The sequence below is a fragment of the Callithrix jacchus genome, chromosome 3, assembly GCF_049354715.1.
Source record: "Callithrix jacchus isolate 240 chromosome 3, calJac240_pri, whole genome shotgun sequence".
In the NCBI taxonomy this organism is placed as follows: domain Eukaryota; kingdom Metazoa; phylum Chordata; class Mammalia; order Primates; family Cebidae; genus Callithrix; species Callithrix jacchus.
The window spans coordinates 167,003,684-167,018,302 of record NC_133504.1 but is presented as its reverse complement, the minus strand read 5'-3'; the positions used below and the strand labels follow the sequence as shown (position 1 = coordinate 167,018,302).

The 14,619-nt window shown below is 44.5% G+C and overlaps 1 protein-coding gene across 7 annotated transcripts in view; it reads left to right on the top strand.

Moving 5' to 3' along the window:
- The first annotated feature begins 8,418 nt into the window (after positions 1-8,418).
- STIM2 (stromal interaction molecule 2) overlaps positions 8,419-14,619 on the top strand; it is a 165,768-nt gene continuing 159,567 nt past the window's right edge. For 5 of the 7 annotated variants that reach the window (XM_008993504.4, XM_002745928.7, XM_078367996.1 and 2 more), the window contains exon 1: positions 11,560-12,223. In XM_008993504.4, the coding sequence (XP_008991752.3) occupies positions 11,815-12,223 (409 nt within the window). In that variant the 5' untranslated portion in view covers positions 11,560-11,814. Of the gene's footprint in view, positions 8,554-11,559; positions 12,224-14,619 lie in introns of those variants that run through there. The other 2 variants (XM_035293924.3, XM_035293923.3) reach the window with 1 other exon arrangement.

Sequence of the window (14,619 nt, the reverse complement as noted above, 5' to 3'; positions counted from 1 at the left end):
TTCAAAGACTGCATATTTACTCTTCTGTAAGAAATTTTTGTCCAAGTGTGGTGGCTCACGTCTGTAATCCCAGCACTTTGGAAGGCCAAGGCGGGCAGATCACTTGAGGTCAGGAGTTCAAGACCAGCCTGGCCAACATGGTGAAACCCTGTCTCTACTAAAATTAAAAAAAAAAAAATTAGCTGTTTGTGGTGGTGGGAGCCTGTAATCTCAGCTACTTGGGAGACTGAGGCAGGAGAATTGGTTAAACCTGGGAGGTGGACATTGCAGTGAGCTGAGATCACACCACTGCACTCTAGCCTGGGCAACAGAGCAAGACTGTCTAAAAGAAGGAAGAAAGGAAGGAAGGAAGAGAAAAGGGAGGGAGGGAGGGAGGGAAGGAAGGAAGGAAGGAAGGAAGGAAGGAAGGAAGGAAGGAAGGAAGGAAGGAAGGGAAAAGGGAGGGAGGGAGGGAAGGAAAGAAGGAAGGAAGGGAGAGAGAGAGAAAGAAAGAAAAGAAAGAAAGAAAGAAAGATTTAAAAAGGTTCAGCTATTACTTCTGATTAGGATATCTTTCCTTCTTCTTTTTCTGGTTAACCTTAAATTTGGTAATACATTCTTGACCTTCAAAGCCATCTTAACTGTTATTTCCTCTAAGAAATCTTTCCTAGTGCCCCAGTTGGACTGTGGTTATGTAGCATTCTATTTTTACTCTGATTATCATGTTTTTACTGTAAATACTTGTTAATCTGTCTCTATCATTAGATGGAACATTTCTTGTGAGCAGGTGATCTCTCTCTTTAATCTCAGATGCCCAGCAAGTGACTGGCATTAGTAGTCACTTGATATACATATGATGAAAGATTAATGCCCTTTACAAATGAAAGAGCTTTCATTTCAAATTACCACACAGATAAATGAAGATCATCTTATTGTTGTGTGAACCTCTAAATCCATATTACGCTAACTCTAAATCCTAAATCCATTTCTCAGGTTTTGGGGTCACCCAAACATAATTACATCTGCAACATTTGGTTAGCTGTAAGAGAAAGTAACATTTTTATTATTTTTATAGCCAACTTATGTTAGTAGAAAATCTTTTAGGGATTGTACTTAGATTACCATATTCTCTGCCACTCTACAATTTGATTGCCTGCTATATGCCGGGTACGGGATCAGATACTATAAGAATCTCATTTAAGCCTCAAGGCTGTCTTTGTTGTTTTACTTAGGCATTTTGTGGGTTGTATGGTGTCCTATCCCAAATTCATATGTTGAAGTCCCGATTCCCTGTACCTCAGAATGTGACCATATTTGGAGACAGTTTATTTACAGAGGTAATCAAGATAAAATGAAGTCATTAGGGTGGGTCCTAATTCAGTATAGCTGGTGTCTTTTTATTAATAAATGGGGAAATTTGGGCCCAGTGTGGTGGCTCACACCTGTAATCCCAGCACTTTGGGATCTGCCAAGGCAGGCAGATCACTTGAGCCCAGGAGCTCCAGACCAGCCTGGGAAACATGGTAAAACCTCATCTCCACAAAAAATAGAAAAGTCAGCCAGGCATGGTGGCACATGCCTGGAGTCCCAGCTACTTGGGAGCCTGAGGTGGGAGGATTGCCTGAACCAAGAGAGGGTGAGGCTACAGTGAGCCATGATCGTGCCACTGCCCTCCAACTTGGGTGACAGAGTGAGACCCTGTCAAAAAGAAAGAAAGAAAGAAAAAAAGAACAAGGGGGAAATTTGAGGACAAACATGCATTCAGGTAAGATGATGTGAGGAGATGTAGGGAGAAGACGTTCATCTCCAAGTCCAGGAGAGTGGCCTGGACAGATCCTTGCACACAGCCCTCAAAGGAACCAATCCTGTTAACACCTGGATTTGCAGTTATAGCCGCACAACTGTGAGACAATACATTTCTGTTGGTTAAGCCGCCCATCTGTGGTGCTTTTATGGCAGCCTGTGATGGTTAATTTTAGGTGCTGGCTTGATTAAACTAAGGGACATCTAGATAGCTGGTAAAGTATCATTTCTGGGCTTGTCTGTGAGGGTGTTTCTGGAGGAGACTGGTATGTGAGTTGGTGGACCGAGTGGGGAAGATCCATCCTCAATGTGAGCAGGCACCATCCGATTTCTTAGGGGCCTAGATGAAACAAAATGGGAAGGAAAGGGCAAATTTTCTTTCTCTTCTGGAGCTGGGATGCCCTTCTTCTGTTGCCCTTGGATATCACAACTTCAGGTTTCCCAGCCTTTAGACTCTGGCACTAGCAACTGCTGATCCCTCAAGTTCTCAGGCCTTCAGCCTCAGATTCAGTTACACAATTGGCTTCTCTGGTTCTGAGGCTTTTAGACGTGGACTGAGCCACACTGCTAGCTTTCCTGGGTCTTCAGATTGCAGAGGGCCTGTCATGGGATTTCTCAGCCTCCATAATGGCATGAGCAATTCCCCTAATAAATACCCTCTTACTCATCCATCTATCCATCCATCCTATTCGTTCTGTCTCTGTGGATAACCTTAATACACAACCCTAGCCAACTAATACACACATGTAATTCCTTTCTTAATAGCAAAGAGAGTGGACAGATCCCAGGGCTGAATGATTCCAAAGACTTTTTATTGTGAAATGATCTCCTTAATACCTCAAACTTCAGCTGGAGGGTGCAAAGGATGGACACTCAAGCTACTGAAATCCCCTTCATAAACTTACTTTTTGGCCATCAGTTAAACCAAACCTTATCTGCTATTTAAATATTTATTTTGTACCACAGTATTTTTATGAGTAGCGATGTCTATAAATGTGTACCTTGCTGTGAGAAGTGCGAGGTTTTTTATTTTTTTTTGAGATGGAGTCACCCAAGCTGGAGTTCAATGGCACGATCTCTGCTCACTGCAATCTCTGCCTCCCAGGTTCAAACGATTCTCCTGCCTCAGTCTCCTGAGTAGCTGGGATTACAGGTGCACGCCACCACAGTCAGCTGTCGAGTTCTTTTATTTGCTTAGTGTATGCAGGATGATACGGAAGGGATGTCTGGGGATAATGTAAACAATCTAATCGCTTTAAATGTCATCTATATGCTGATGACTCCTAAATCTAAATCTCCAACTTGGGCTTTTCCTCTGAATTCCTGGCCTCTATGTCCAATTACTCACTGACATTTCCACCTGGATGCCTGTTAGGCATCTCAAAGTGAGCCTGTGCAAAACTGAGTATCCACCCTCCTTCTGCCATTCCTGCCACTTGCTCTTCTCACAGTCTTCCACATCGTGGTTGATGGCAACTCCATTCTTCCAGTTGCTTAAGGCAAACATTTTGTTGTTATCCTTGACCTTCTCCTCTCACACGATGTGTTTGGTTGGTCCTTAAGTCCTGTTGAGACTGGATGCAGTGGCTCATGCCTATAATCCCAGCACATTGGGAGGCTGAGGCGGGAGGATTATTTGAGCCCGGAAATTCGAGACTAGCCTAGGCAACATAGTGAGACTTCTGTCTCTACAAAAAATACAATTAGCTGGGTATGGTGGCACACACCTGTGGTCTCAGCTACTCAGGAGGCCAAGATGGGAGGATTGATCGAGCTTGAGAAGTCAAAGCTGTAGTGAGCTGTGACTGTGCCACCACTATACTCCAGCCTGGGTGACAGAGTGATACCCTGTCTCAAAAAAATCAATCAATCAGTCAAAATTCTATTGATTCTACCTTCAGAATTTATCAAGAATTCCACCACTTTTAACCATCACATCTGCCACAATTCTGGCCTAAACTGCCATCATCTCTGTCTGGACTGTGCAGCAGCCTCTGCAATCATGTCCCCTCTCCTACCATGAAGCAACCAGAGTGACCCTGTAAACATACATGTCAGAGCCTATCATTCTACTTACAACCGTTCAATGTTTCCAAACTCATTCAGATGAAAAAGCTGTAAGATCCTTACATGCTCTGGCCCCTATCACTTTTCTTTCATTATCCACTATTCTCACACTCAGATGCTATAGCCAGATTGATCTCACTGCTATTTCTGAACAAACCACATACCCCTTTCCCCCAAAACTTTCTGTGGGCTGAAATCCTCTCCCATTAGATATCTGTACAATTCTCTCATTTTGTTCAGGTCTTTTTACTCAAAAGTTACCTCCCTCCTCCTGGCTCTCTACCCGGTTAGCACTTATCACTATCTAATGTACAACATATTTTACTTTTTTATCACCCATATTTTCAGCTTCTCGAATTAGAATATAGATTTCATCAAAGCAGGCATCTTCTTTTCTTATTGTCACATAGTAATGAGCCCAATAAATTTGGCCAAATAGCACTACTTTGTCCCAGTGAGAGAAACAACTTTTAACATCGGATTTTCTTTCTTTCGTATTTACAGTAATGCTCTGGGAATGTACTCCTCCATAATTGGAACATCCACATTTCCAGACTTTCTGTTTTCCTTCCTTTCCATGTCAGAAGGCTTGTCCTCAAACTCTCCTTTAATTATTATTCTTCCTCATTGCAAACGTATTCTGAAACACCTTTGTGTAAACATAAACACATCAAGACAAATGCTTAATTTTACCAGTTCCTGGCAGCTACATTATGTAAAACATGGGATCATTTATAAACTCACTTGACATTAAATTTTGAGTCAAGAACATCTTGAAATAAACTATTTTCTTAAAATCATTTAACTGTTCCAGAGACTGTGGAACCAGCATTTAACGGTGAGATATTTTAAAACAATTAACAAAGGATGAATAAATAAAAGAAATATATTTTGGTGTTATTGGATGGCTGTGAGCTCCTTGGATTCTGGTCTAGAAATTATCTTACTCATTTTTGATCTTAGTACCTAATATAGTACCTGACCCTAAAATGCATTCAGTATTTGATATATGAACACAAAGATCTTCTCTTAGTTCACAATGCCTTAGTTCTCCTATGTCTTGCCATTATCATTCAGTTGAACCCAGCTTACCTACCTCCCTGGATTTATTTAATAATAGTTTTCTGTTGAATGCTACCATTACTAGCCAGGAACTTTACGCCGTAACAGCATCCTTACAGGATGCAGAAGGGTATTTCCATCTTCCTTGGAGCGTGGCTGGTTGAGCTCTGTGGCTGCCTTGGTGGTAGGGACCAAGATGTGATGTTCCCCCTGCTCTAGGTCTCTCATGCTGCTTCTGGACACAACTGGTTAATGCCTTGAATCTCAAGCCCCCCCCCCCCCCCACCCCAGGGTTCCCTTTTGTTACAGAGGTGTTAGATGCTCCTGGGAAGCAGCAGACTGCAGGTGGGCCGCGGGGAGTGCTCCTGGCACCCATTCACTTGCTGGCTCAGCTCATGCATGGATAATGCCACTGCTGTTCAGGGATCTGACTTCTCTGGCAGCTGCCTGGAGCGGCAGGTGGCATGACTGAAAAGTGCGAGGGAGTTCGCGTCTCCTGCAGAAATCTTTGACTGCTGGGAGCCAAAAGCTCCATTTTTCTTCCTTGTTCTTGCACTGTTCCAAAACAGAGTGGTCTCCAAAGTCCTCTATGAAGACATCGTATGAGACTGAGCAGCCAGCTCAGTGGTGCATCTCCTTGATATTTTTCTGCCTCCTTCTACGCGAGGCTGACATCTCCCTCCCCCTTCATTTTTGCTTCACTGGGGTTGAAGGAATTGTTGAAGGAATTCCTACTTTCTCTCTCTTTTTTTTTTTTTTTTGAGACAGAGTTTCACTCTTGTCGCCCAGGCTGGAGTGCAATGGTGGGATCTGGGCTCACCCCAACCTCCACCTCCTGGGTTCAAGTGATTCTCTTGCCTCAGCCTCCTGAGTCAGGAGGCTGGGATTGTAGGCATGTGCCATTACGCCTAGCTAATTTTGTATTTTTTTCAGTAGAGACTGGTTTTCTCCATGTTGGTCAGGCTGGTCTTGAAATCCCGACCTCAGGTGATCCACCTTTCTCAGCCTCTCAAAGTGCTGGGATTACAGGCGGGGGCCACCACACCCAGCAGAATTCCTCCTCTCTAAGGAACTGTTATATGGGCCTTTGCATGAGGTCCTCTTTTCTAGAGAATGTTGTCTGTCCCTTTAGGCATGTGGCCCTGTGAAGATTTCTGTGCGTGTACCTTTGTTGTATGTGGTCTTATAGATTGTTCTTATTTTCTTTTTTTTCTACTTTCCTCTTTTGCACAATTCAACTCAAAAGGAGCTTTTGTTTGTCAAACCCTTAAGGGTTTAAACAATAATAGCTAACTATGTACCAGGCATCTTTACAATTGTTTTTACTTTATAACAACCCTCTATCTAGGTATTAGCATAAGGACCTGGTTTTACTGGAACAAAAATACAGGAGTTCCTCACCTTATAAAGGGTTTAGGTTTCAAATGGCTGTAATTATGGTCATTTTTTATACATTCAAACTTAAGGAGTTTAAATTTCCAGTCCCTGAATGGATTTTCCACAAAAGAAGAGGGAGGTGGGCAGCCCTTTGAAGTTTTTAAACTAGCCCACACCATGGTGATTGATAAATGTTGTGTGGCATCTTTTTCTAAAGTAGGTGTTTTGTATACTTTAAGATTGAAAGTAGGTAATTCCTTTTTAGACAATCTCTTCAAGTACTGTAGGGAACTCCTTGGCAGCTTCCTGCCTCATAACTCACAGACATGAATATTTTAAAAATTAATTAATTTTTAATTGACAAATATTAATTGTGCATATTTATGGGGTAAAATATTTTGAGCTATATGTACATTGTAGAAAGATTCAACTGAGCTAATATATTTATTGTTTCACTGACTTAACCTTTTTTTGTAGTGAGAATGTTAAACACCTATCCTTTTAGCCATTTTGAATTAGACACTATTGTTAACTGTGGTTATTATGCAGTACAATAGATCACTAAAACATATTCCTCCAGCCTAACAGTAACCTTGTACCCTCTGGTCAACATCTTTCCTTTTCCCATCCCTCCCCTAATTCCCACTTACCTGCCTCTGGTAATCACCTTTATACTTTTTTTCTATGAGATGAGCTTTTTTTTTTTTTAAGATTTCACATATGTGGGGTCCTACAGTGTCTGTTGTTCTGTGACTGGCTTGTATCACTTAGAATAACGCCCTCCAGTTCCACCCATGGTGCAGTGAATGACAGAGTTTTCTTCTTTGTTAAGGGTCTATAGTATTCCACTGTGTGTATATACACTGTTTTCTTTATCCATTCATCTGTTGAAGGACATTTAGGTTGCTTCCATATCTTGCCTATTGTAAATAATGCTGAAATGAACATGGCAGTGAAGATGTCATTAACATACTGATCTCAATTCCTTTGGAAATATACTCAGAAGTGAGATTGCTGGATCATATGATAATTCTATTTGTAGTTTTTTAGGAACCTCCATACAACTTTCCAAAATGGGTATACTAATTTACATTTCCACTAACAGTATACCAGGGTTTCCTTTCCTCCACATCCTCATCAACACTTATCATTCGTCTTTTGGTAATGTCATCATTTTCTCACCATTTTCAATTGTGATTGTCTTTATTACTTTAGCTCAATCACAATTCTAGTCCTCTTTTTATGGAAAGTGTCAACATTCCTATTGCTTCAGCCCCTGTTAGCCTATGATCAATAATATTCATGTAATACCTCAAATTAAGCAGTATAGAGCAAACATATCCTATTTAATAATATAAATGACTCACCCCACATGCTCAATACTGGGCTTTATCGGACAAAGTTGACTTGCTTCTGTTGAGTGGCTTTTAAAAAACTATGTTAGTAAGTTAAAAATCTAAAGTTTTTGACTTCCTACCCTGGATGAAGGACACTTAAAAAGACTTCCTTCCTCTGCTCCCAGAGAAAGCAGTAAATTTTTCCACCTTCACTACACCACTTGAGGACTATCCCATGCTTTATTGGGTATAGGGAGCAAGGGTCTTGCTAATGAGTTACTTCCACTGTGTCATGTCTATTTTCAGTGCTTTAATTTATTAAACAATTTGAGGACCCCATTTTTATGCTAGGGCTTCACTGATCGAATCCTGGAGCCACCACATTGTCTATATTAGAGGTGTTTCTAAAGTTCTCAGCATCTTAAGTCCCTTGTTAGCGTGTGTGGAGAGTCAGCGGGAAAACTCGGTACATAACAGGGTTTCCACCAAAGGCTGCTGTCCAAGGAGCTTCACCAAGAAGAGCAAGCGAACTAGGCTGTACCACCCTTCTGGTTCAGCCCCGACATTCCAGGGCCACGCGGATAAGTCAAAGGCGGGAAGAAGACGCTCTGTGGGTGGACGAGGCGCCGGAATTTCCCACTTCTTTACCTCCACCACGACTCCCGCCCTACGCCCACCGCACTCCCGACGGACAGCCAGCCGCGCCCGCCCATGCGGTGACGTCATCTCGCGGCGGCCTGGCACCCCGCCCATAGAGTAGGAGCCGGAAGCCCGGCGGGTCCTGGCGCGCCTTGTCCCGGAAACCCAGGAGCCGGAGAACTCGCGCACCTGGAGGAAGCCGGCAGGAGATGGCGGGCATGCGCGGGGCTGCGGTGGCGCAGGCGCCTTGAAGCGCCCGCCGGTCAGGAACCGGTTCTCCGAGTCCGAGGTGGCGGCGCCTTGTGTGCTGTGCGGGCTGCGCGGGAGCCTGGGGAGGAGGAGATAGGGAGGGAGCCTGACTCTTGGGAAGGGCAGGCTTGCTTGCCTCTGGCATAGGGAGGGACCGGTGCACGGATCCTGCTGTGCGTCTGTGTCGGGCGCGCCCCGGTAGTCTGTGTTGCATATATTAGAAGATGAACTCAAATAACATGGGCAGACAAAGTGCGATGCGTTTCCCCTAGAACACTCGTAGAATGCACGCCCAGAGCCAGTTCTCCCCGAGGGATGGCAACGCACCTGTGTGCCGGGCTTCGGGCAAGGGCTTTTCCTGGTCTTTTATTCTCCCGCTGAGGCTAACAACCCTGTGTGTGTGGGGGGTGGGGGGGGTGGGGGGGGCATTTTTGGATCCCCAATTTAAAAGTAGGGAAACTGAGGACAGATTAACCTGTCTACACGTAACACAGCTAAAAAGTGGTGGAGTTGCTGTTTCTTTCAGTTTTGCCTGATTATAGAGCTAGCTCGATGCTGCCCATCAGGTGTTTGAAGTCATTATTTGGTGAAAATGGGACGGTGAAGACGTTCTGTTAAAAAAAAAAAAGGCACATCATGAGGTTTGGACTTTAAGAGGTATAGGCTGGCTGTAGGAGTCGGGGCTGTAGGAGTCGTAGGTGCCAAGGAAACGGGCCTCAGGGTAGATTTTGAATGGGATTTGGCTAGAGGGAAGATGAGAAAGCTTTGGGGTAGTGAGAACAAGGGAAAGGAAAGGGAAAACAAAAGGGTGGAGGTGGGACAGGAAACCTGGGGAGAAAGGTAAGCGGTTGCCTCACTTGGAGTCTTGTGTTTATGTTTGGCTTGCAAATAGAAGCATGTATAATTCTTTTATTGGAAAGGAATGGATTTTCTCCTTTCTGTTCTTAGGTTTATGCTATGATGTACAGTGACACGTAACTTCTGTTCAGCAAGGTGAATTCCAGCTATTCATGGAACAGCTGGAAACTTCTGTACCTGTGGCAAAGATGATCTGCGGTGGAGGGTTTATTCCTGGCCTCTGGCCTGCCTGACTATGGTCTCTTTAGTTCTTGCCGGTTCCCTAGTTCCTTTCTGGTTCCAGTAGTTAGAGGAATAAACGTAACTCCAAAGCCAATACCCTCTCAGTGTCAATACCCTCCCTATCTTTAAAAGAAGAAAAAAAATACTAAATCATCTCTGTTTAAAGAAGCCTGGCCCCTGTGATTTGTTAATTTGTTCGTGGTTTTATACTGTTACTGCTTTAACACAGTTTGCACTACACCATTTAGGAACTGATTACTACCTTGTATTAGCCTCTAATTGTTTAATGGGTGTATATTTTATCTCCCTAAAAAGATTGCAAGACGCCTCTGTCAAGGACTGTGCTGTTTATCTCATAGCCCTGACTGCTGACTTAATTGCCGTTTTCAAGTGTCTGGTTCTTTGCTGAACCCTCACGACTCAGTACCCTGCCTGGCACATACTAGGCACTCAGTAAACATTTAATAAATGAAATAATGCCTCCTGGAGCGCAGGAACAAGCCTGTTATTTATATTCTTCTGGTCCCCTAGCAAAATTATCTTCTCTGATGGGTCCTCAGCACTCTGGTGTGACTTCATCGCTGTGCCTTTTAGCAGGGGAAATATAATCTCCCTGTTGCCCTATAAAGAATTGCCACCTGGACACCATGCCCACAAGAAGTCTGCTGAGAAATAATTGTTGATAGATTGACTTAGCCTCAAAGGCATCCTTGATTCTTTTCTAAAGTGTGCATCTGCCCTTCCACAATAAACTTTATTTGTGGTTATCTTGGCCAGGCTGCCTAAGAAATACTTTAGGAGAATGTAATTTGAGTATCTTCTTGACTTGGGAAAGCAAGCAAACAAACTAATAAACAGAATCAACCAACAACAAAACCCAATAGCAAAAGGACCTTTGTATTTAAGAACCCTATCTGCAAATTTTTAACAATTTTGTGCCCCTGGGAGAGAGAATGCCTCCTTGTGTGTAAACTTCCAGGGCTTTTAATTTATTTGAGATTACATTCAACGTTTCCTTTTATATTCGAACGGAGGTAGCCTTAAAAAATATGCTGGCAACTAGTTTGGATGAGAAAGATTCCGGTTCTTTCTTTATCCAAGCCAATTAGACTGGGTCTGAGCAGGATTTACAAGAGAGAGCAGATCTTGGGTGCACAAGAACTTTGCTTCATTCCAGGTTGGCGAAAACAAGTCTATCCCAATGTTCTGTCAGCCGGTTCAGGTTAGAGCAAAGACGTGATGGGATAGGATGGGGGTGGGAAGGTGATGAGTTCAGGTAAATGTCTGAACCTAGGAGAGTCAGAAGCTAGAGCAGATTCCCTCAATCGGCCCTTTCAGTGGCTGCTAAATCTGGCTCATCTCCCATGAATTAGCTGTGGGACACTGGGGACGAGTTACTTCACATTTCTGGGACTTCGTCTCCTGATTCGTAAAATGGGTATGATAAAGGATAATTTGGAGTTACAGCGTGTAAATGTTTAAGGCGGTTACAGCGATGCCTGGTACACACTCACACATAGCACGCGCTTTGTGAAATGTTTGGCAAGTAAATAAAGCGCTAGGCTAGGCTAACCGCGTCTACATAGCCAGCCGCTTGAAATCCTCACATATATTGAAATTACGGGGACGCCGCTATTTTCCGATTGCAAGATTTTCCTGACCCACGCAATTACTTTTTCTGCCCTCCGCGGGGCTGTAACTTGCCCTCAGAATGTGGGACGTCTGGACTCTTCTCCCCGCCTCTAGTATCCCCCTACACCCCCTCGCGGTGGTGACGTGCATGAGGGAGGAGGACAAGTCCTCCTTCCCCGCCCCCCAGCTTGTCGGCTAGCTGGCGCGTTAGCATCCACCCAGCGCTACTCCGGTGCGTCCGGGAACGCCTCCGGGGCGGGGCTGGGGTGCTGCGCACGCGGAGTGCAGCAGCGACGCGCCTGCGCCGTGGAGGGCCTGAGGGAGGCGGGGGATTGGTTTGCGAGCGACTGTGCGAGGGGAGGGAGGCGTCCCGGCGGAGCGTGGTACTACGACCAGCGCGGGCCGGAGTGGGCGGGGGGATGCGCCGCGGCGGCGGCGGCGGCGGCGCGGGCTCTGGGGCTGGTGTTTGGCGGCGCCAGAGCAGCGGATCCTGGTCTCGCCGCGGCAGCAGCGCGGGTGTCGTGCACCGCCTGAAGACGGCGTACCTTTCTACCCCCCACTTTAAAAAAAAAAAAAATAACCGGAACCAATGAACGCAGCCAGGATCAGAGCTCCGGAGGCCGCCGGTGCCGACGGGACCAGGCTGGCGCCCAGCGGGAGCCGGCGTCTGAGGCGGCGGGGGTGGCCGGCGGAGTCGCCGGCGGCGGTGGCGGCGCCTCGAGGAACGGGCGAGGGGCCGGCGGCCCGAGCGCCGCTGCGCTTTCACCCGGCTCCTCCTCCGCGCACTCATCCTGCCTCGATTCCCGGCCCGACCTGGGGCTGGCTGCGGCGGCGGCGCTGGGCTGCGTTGCTGGTGCTTTGGCTGCTGGTGGCCGGTACGGCGGACGGATGCGAGCTGGTGCCCCGGCACCTCCGCGGGCGACGAGCGACTAGCTCTGCCGCAGCAGCCGCCTCCTCTCCCGCTGCGGCAGCCGGCGATAGCCCGGCGCTCATGACAGGTGAGGGGCCGGGGGGTGGCGGGAGGGGCTTGGCCGGCCGCTACGGGACCCCTATCCCGGGCTAAGGCCAGCGTCTCCACCGGACGTCCGCTATTTCATGTCCCTGTCCAGGGCGCGATGCGGAGCCCTGGCTGCTGCTTTGTCGCGGTCCCCTGCACTCCGGATGTCTTCCCTTTTCACCCCAACACCCCGCCCTCGCGGAGCCTCTCGACGGCACTGATTCCCCTCCCTTCAGTCGGGCTCTGATCTTGCAAGCTGAGCAATGCGGTGGTTTCTCTTTCTTGCTGCAGGAGAGCCAGCAGGGTCTGCGGGGGACTGGGGTGATTTTTTTTTTTTTTTTTTGAAGCTGCTAGAAAAAGTCAGCAGCAGCAGCAGCAGCATTGCGGTATTGAGTCTGCCTCTGGTGCTGCTTTTGCAAAGGCAGCTGGCAACGAGTCTCACCGGTTCAAAGCCCCGCTGAGCGCAGCGTCCCAGGGGAGGCTGCTAGAGAGGATTCTTTGAGAGCCATAATACCTAGTGATATTAGTGGTTCCGTGTTAGTGTGCAGAAACGCCCAAGTTTACTGTGCATTTTTTGAGGAATGGAAGGAGGCCGTTATAAATGATGGAAAGTGTTTGGTGGAGCATCACTAGGTGACAAAGGGTGCAGACACCTCAGCAGGTAACAGAAATTATACCTAAAATTTGCAAAGTGCAGGATACTCGGAGCTTGCAGCTAGCAGCACAGTTCTGATGACTGCACCAGCACCTTTTTAATATGGAACGTTCTCGCAATTGAAAACTTGGAAACGTGTTTCATAAGGTTAAGTGCAAAATTATATATTTTTAAAAGCCTTCCGTTGTTATGTACGACTGATTGGTTGTGGTTTAAGTAAAAGTAATGACATAAGGACCCTGAAATTATTTTTTTGGAGCAAAAAGTAATGGAGCTAAAATAGTGCTTTTTTTTTTTTTTTTTTAAGTATTTCATTTACTTTTAAAGTAGATCTGTAGATTTCCTACAATAATTGTAAGACTAAAAAGTTAGTGGCACAAGATAACCCATGATTAATTTAACCAAAGTGATAGTCCAGCGGGCGTCTGGAAGTTACCAACAGCTTTTCCGAAAAGTGCCAAGGAACTGTATTCTTTAAAGCCAGGCAGTATTCTTTGAGTTCTATGATAGGATATTTACTATTCTAGAGAGAAGGATGTTGGTAATCTTGAAAGGCTTTGGAGGATGTAGCGTATAGAACATAATGATCAGCATGTTTAACTTTACCCTGAAGCATATCAAGCCCTATTAGATGGAACTTGATGCATCAAACCTACCAATTGGTTAACTGGGATAGAGTGATTATAGAATAATCAGTATTAGGAGCATAGTATAGTTTTGAGTGAGAAGATAGTTCGGACAACTTAATGCTTGAATAGTATATATTCTCCAAATAAAAGTGTGGCAAATAACAGTATAGTGAAGAATAGTGATTATTAGGAAAGTTGCTAGATAAGACTATAATTTGAAGATTTAATGCCTCATGCAGGAAGGGAAGGAACAGAAATATATAGCCGTCTAGAAGGTATAAGAGTGGTTCTAGGTTTCTCGAGCAGAAAAATTTGGTTAATAAATAATTGGCTAATGCTTTGTCAAAAATAATTGGTAAAAAGGCAAGCAATTCAGAAAATTTAGTATTTATTGACTGTTAAAAATATACATTGTGTAGGTCACATCAAGAAAATTGCTCAGATGGAATTTTATTTTAATAAGCTATTTGTAATCCTTTTTAAGACTTAAATTTCTCTTTATTTCTTTAAGGCTTTGGGGGAAAAGGTGATTTTTACTGGAAAAAAAATCTGTTGTATCACACAAAATGAGTTTGTGCCATAGGGCTTTAAAATAAGTTTACTAGAAGAATACCCTGGAATTATTTCTAATGTTCTTTTCCTTTCCTTTTGTCAGAATATTGATTTTTGACAAGTTAAACATTTCCACTTAAAGTTTAAATCATAAAACTACACAATACATAAATTAAATTGTTATTTTAATAAGTTTATGTAAATACAGTCAATAGCTCCTATCTTGGAACACGTAAATTGAAAATCTGTGAAGTTAGAAAATATTGAAAATTTCCTTGAATTGTATGGCATCTACAGGACTCTTTCTCATTCTTAAGATTGTATGAATAGTGCTTTCTTTTATGGTTCTATTTGTAAATGGTATGCAAAGCCTAGAACCTAATTTATTAGTGTTAGTGTACACTTCAGGAAGTAAAACCGTAGACTGAATTTACAAAATACTGTGGTGTGATGTCAGATTCTAGGCTGCGTTAATGGATAGAGATGGAGTAGAGCATCAGTAATAAGAGAACTAAACTTCACGTGAATTTTGAAAATAGAAAATTTTTGAAAGCATTCTGA